The sequence below is a fragment of the Triticum aestivum genome, chromosome 5B (assembly GCF_018294505.1).
Source record: "Triticum aestivum cultivar Chinese Spring chromosome 5B, IWGSC CS RefSeq v2.1, whole genome shotgun sequence".
Classification (NCBI taxonomy): domain Eukaryota; kingdom Viridiplantae; phylum Streptophyta; class Magnoliopsida; order Poales; family Poaceae; genus Triticum; species Triticum aestivum.
In genome coordinates, this window is record NC_057807.1 from 193,584,303 (window position 1) to 193,589,669 (window position 5,367).

Sequence of the window (5,367 nt, forward strand, 5' to 3'; positions counted from 1 at the left end):
CGGAATACTCCCCCTTTATTCTTTCGTTAGTACGATGGAGTTTCCGAAGAAAGGATGCCGACTTCATCTTAATGACCTGAAGCAGAAAAATGAAGACATCAATGTAATGGATCGACCACTTCGAGAAGAGCAACCAAGACCGAGAAGACTCGTTAGGTTTTTCGCTACCAACACCTTCGCCCCTTACTCCACCGCTTAAATCTCGGGACGAGATTTCTTGTAGTGGAGGAGAATTGTGACGCCCGGGTACTTAAGCTACAGTGAACCTCTACTAACGATGCCACGTCACCTCGATTACAGTGGCTAATCTCGCGTCAGATCAAAATCCAGTTCAAATTTCAAATTTAGAATAAAGGCAATTTCCAAATATTAAAACAAAAATGTTCAGGGTGAGCCAAATAATGCATAAGTAAATATGGCGGAGGAACTACACTTTTATAAAATGTTAAAGTGAACTAAACTAATTAAAACAGTAGCTAAAACCATTAATTAAATGCCTTTCGTATTTTGTAGAATATTAAACTATATTATTTTGGGATGAAACATTTTTGTGGTTGTGCCATAAATTGTAACAACAATTTAGGTGCCACTTTGGTATTTTATTGAAACTAAAATAAATTGGAAGTTAAAAGAAAAGAAAATAAATAAAAGAAAGGAAAACAAAAAAAAACCGAAGACTAACAAAAAGGAAACGGAGCCCCCCCCTCCCACTGGGTCGTGGCCCAAACGGCCTTGGCCCACCAGGCAACCACCTAGGCCGGCCCACCCCACTCCCCATATCCTCCCCGTCGGCCGAAACCCTAGGGCAACCACTCCACTCCCCCCCACGCCACTCCCTCTCCCCTCCCGATCCAATCGGGATCGAGGCAAAAACTCCCCCCCCCGATCCAATCTGGATCGGGACGAGACCCCCGCTCCCCTCGCTCCTTCCCCTCCTCTGCCCGATGGGATTGGGGCACGGCGCCCCGTCCCCATCTCCCTGTCGCGTCGACCACGCCCCACGGCGCCCCACGCCGGTGCCACCGCCACGGCGCCGCCCGGTCATCGACGCCCGGAACGCCCCGCCGCCTCGACGCAGCGCCCCTGCCTCGGGTCGTCATCCACCCGTCGCCTCGCCGGCGCCGCCCGTCATCACCGCCACCTCGTCGCGCGTCCCCATCCTCCTCCTCGCCGGACCACCTCACCGGAGCACGCGCCGCCTCGCCGGACTCCCCCACCGGTCTGCTCCCACGCCAACGACGTCCCCGTCCTCCCCCACGAGTCCCGCTGCCCCGTCCCTACTCCTCGATGTGAGCACGCGCCCCACTCCTCTCTCTCCCTCGCCCGCGACCGCGCGAGCCCCGCCATGGCCACCCCTTGGCCGTCCCCTGCCGTTGCTCTCCCTTCCCCCCTGACCTCTCCTCTCACACCCGCGCGCACCCCGCAGCCCACCTCACGCGGCGGCCTGTGCGCCCCCGCCCGCGCCAAGCGCCGCTGCCGGCCGCGCCGTTCGCACCCGGCCGCGCCGACCCACATCTGCCCCGCGGCCACCCTGCCGACCACCACGCCACCACCCTGGCCGGCGCCCCACCGTGCCCCGGTGGCCTCGCCTCGCCTCCCCGATCGGGCTCGGCCCTGGTCGGGTGCGCCCATAAGCGCACTGCTGGCGCCCGCGCCCGCTAAGGCCATAGGCCACTGACACGGGGGCCCCAGCCCCAGAACGGTTTTAAGAAAAAAAAGAAGAAAAGAAAAAAAAGAAAAGGAATTAAAAAAATAAAATAAAAATAAAAAAAAGAATATATTAAATAAATAAATAAATAATAACTAAAATAATTAAAATATTAATTAACTAATTAAGTAATTAATTAAGTAATTAATTCTGATTAATTAACCCTAATCACTAATTAACCTAATTAACTAATGTTAATTAACTCTGATTAGGTTAATTAGATATTAGAGAATGACATGCGGGACCCACCTGTCAGGGTTGACTCGGTCAACCCTGTTGACTGATGATGTCAGCATGACATCATGCTGATGTCATAAAAGCATTTTCGAAATTAATTAAATAATTAATTAAATTCCTGAAATTAATAAAATCTTTTAAAAATCATATCTTTTAATCCGTAATCCGGATTAAAATATTTTCAACATGAAAGTTGCTCAGAACGACGTGACGAATCCGGATACGCAGTCCGTTCGTCCACCACACGCCTCTAACCTATCGAACCTGCAAACTTTCCTCTCCGGTTCATCTGTCTGACAGACGTCCGGAACCGGGAAAACTTCCCCGGATGTTTTTCCCCCCTAACCAGTACCCCTCATACCACGTTAGGGCACGCCTAGCATCGCTTCTTGACATGTCATGCATCGATATGCATCTGTTTACTTGTATTCATTGTTTCTTCCCCCTCTTCTCTCCGGTAGACTACGAGACCGACGCTGCTGCTGGCCAGTTCGACTACGGTGTTGACGACCCCTCTCTCTTGCCAGAGCAACCAGGCAAGCCCCCCCCCTTGATCACCAGATATCGCCTATTCTTCTCTATACTGCTTGCATTAGAGTAGTGTAGCATGTTACTGCTTTCCGTTGATCCTATTCTGATGCATAGCCTGACATTGTTGCTACACCCGTTGATACCTTACCTGCAATCCTAAATACTTAGTATAGGATGCTAGTTTATCATTGTTGGCCCTACCTTCGTGTCAGTCTGCCTTGCTATAATATCGGGCCGTGATCACTTGGGAGGTGATCACGGGTATATACTATACATACATACATACTATACAGATGGTGACTAAAGTCGGGTCAGCTCATTGAGTACCCGAAGTGATTCTGACGAGGGGGCTGAAAGGACAGGTGGCTCCATCCCGGTAGAGGTGGGCCTGGGTTCCCGACGGCCCCCGACTGTTACTTGTGGCGGAGCGACAGGGCAGGTTGAGACCACCTAGGAGACAGGTGGGCCTGGCCCTGTTCGGCGTTCGCGGATACTTAACACGCTTAACGAGATCTTGGTATTTGATCTGAGTCTGGCTACGAGCCTATACGCACTAACCATCTACGTGGGAGTAGTTATGGGTATCCCGACGTCGTGGTATCAGCCGAAGCACTTCAGACGTCAGCGACGGAGCGGCGCGCGCCGAATTGGACTGGAACGCCACTAGGCTAGGTCTGCTTTCGGCCGCCCACGCAACGTGCAGGTGTGCTCAGGGCGATGGGCCCAGACCCCTGCGCGCTTAGGTTTAGACCGGCGTGCTGGCCTCTCTGTTGTGCCTAGGTGGGGCTGCGACGTGTTGATCTTCCGCGGCCGGGCATGACCCAGGAAAGTGTGTCCGGCCAAATGGGATCGAGCGTGTTTGGCTATGTGGTGCACCCCTGCAGGGAAGTTTAATCTATTCGAATAGCCGTGATCTTCGGTAACAGGACGACTTGGAGTTGTACCTTGACCTTATGACAACTAGAACCGGATACTTAATAAAACACACCCTTCCAAGTGCCAGATACAACCGGTGGTCGCTCTACCTCAGGGAAATGAGGAGAGGATCGCCGGGTAGGATTATGCTATGAGATGTTACTTGGAGATGCTACTTGGAGGACTTCAATCTACTCTCTTATACTTGATGCAAGACGAAGGTGACCAGAAGCGTAGTCTTCGACAGGATTAGTTACCCCCCTCTTATTCTGGCATTCTGCAGTTCAGTCCACTGATATGGCCTCCTTACACATATACCCATGCATATGTAGTGTAGTTCCTTGCTTGCGAGTACTTTGGATGAGTACTCACGGTTGCTTCCTTCCCCCTTTTTCCCCTTTCCTTTCTTTCTGGTTGTCGCAACCAGATGCTGGAGTCCAGAAGCCAGACGCCACCGTCGACGATGACCCCTACTACACCGGAGGTGCCTACTACTACGTGCAGCCCGCTGACGACGACCAGGAGTAGTTAGGAGGATCCCAGGCAGGAGGCCTGCGCCTCTTTCGATCTGTATCCCAGTTTGTGCTAGCCTTCTTAAGGCAAACTTGTTTAACTTATGTCTGTACTCAGATATTGTTGCTTCCGCTGACTCGTCTATGATCGAGCACTTGTATTCGAGCCCTCGAGGCCCCTGGCTTGTATTATGATGCTTGTATGACTTATTTTATTTGTAGAGTTGTGTTGTGATATCCTCCCGTGAGTCCCTGATCTTGATCGTACACATTTGCGTGCATGATTAGTGTACGATTGAATCGGGGGCGTCACACTCTTTGTTGCATGTTGAGGGATTGTTATATGATCTATCTATGTTATTATTTTTTAGAGAACTTGCACTGGTGAAAGTATGAACCCTATGCCTTGTTTCCTATCATTGCAATACCGTTTACGCTCACTTTTATCATTAATTACCTTGCTGTTTTTATATTTTCAGATTATAAAAACCTATATCTACCATCCATATTGCACTTGTATAACCATCTCTTCGCCGAACTAGTGCACCTATACAATTTACCATTGTATTGGGTGTGTTGGGGACACTAGAGACTCTTTTATTTGGTTGCAGGGTTGCTTGAGAGAGACCATCTTCATCCTACGCCTCCCACGGATTGATAAACCTTAGGTCATCCACTTGAGGGAAATTTGCTACTGTCCTACAAACCTGTGCACTTGCAGGCCCAACAACGTCTACAAGAAGAAGGTTGTGTAGTAGACATCAAGCTCTTTTCTGGCGCCATTGCCGGGGAGGCTAGTTAAGCGGCACTCACACCCCGTCAACTAAGCTCTTTTCTGGCACCGTTGCCGGGGAAGTGAGTGCTTGAAGGTATATCTTTAGATCTTGCAATCGAATCTTTTTGTTTCTTGTTTTATCACTAGTTTAGTTTATAAAATAAAACTACAAAAAATGGAATTGAGTTTGCCGCATACGCTTCATCTTTTTAATATCTTTCGTAAGTATGATGAAAAGGAAAATTGTGCTCAAGTGCTAGAAGAAGAATGCATTAAAATGTTTGGTACTAGATCTTTGTGTGATGAGCATGATTGCAATGTTGTTAGTATGAAATCTATGAATATCCATGATGCTAATGATATGCAAAGCTACAAGCTTGGGGAAGCTATGTTTGATGAAGATGCTATTTTTTGTCCCCCAAGTTTTGATGAGAATATTTATTATGTTGAAAGCATGCCTCCTATTTATGATGATTATATTGATGAAAGTGGGTTTGGAAGAGTGTCAACTTTAGGAAGTAATGATCCCACTATTTTGGAGGATGTTGAATATTATTGTGATAATTATGAAAGTGGATTTGGAGAGGTCCTGACTTTATTTAGTGATGATTCCACTATCTTGGAAGAGGTTTCAATCGATTATGATAAGAACAAAGTTGCTACTTATGATGATTATTGTGATAAAACTT

General features: G+C 48.5%; 1 protein-coding gene across 2 annotated transcripts; it reads left to right on the forward strand.

Moving 5' to 3' along the window:
* The first annotated feature begins 881 nt into the window (after window positions 1–881).
* Window positions 882–3,929, forward strand: LOC123115894 (proline-rich receptor-like protein kinase PERK2). Of its 2 annotated transcripts, none has more exons than XR_006456809.1 (2): window positions 882–1,289; window positions 2,407–2,481. XR_006456809.1 is itself a non-coding variant. In XM_044536949.1 (2 exons), exons 1-2 carry the CDS (start codon window positions 945–947, stop codon window positions 3,921–3,923), a joined length of 450 nt encoding a protein of 149 aa, XP_044392884.1. In that variant the 5' UTR covers window positions 882–944; the 3' UTR covers window positions 3,924–3,929. The 2 variants fall into 2 exon arrangements, 1 of the variants encoding a protein (XP_044392884.1); XM_044536949.1 differs by lacking the exon at window positions 2,407–2,481 and adding an exon at window positions 3,819–3,929.
* Window positions 3,930–5,367: the final 1,438 nt, after the last annotated feature.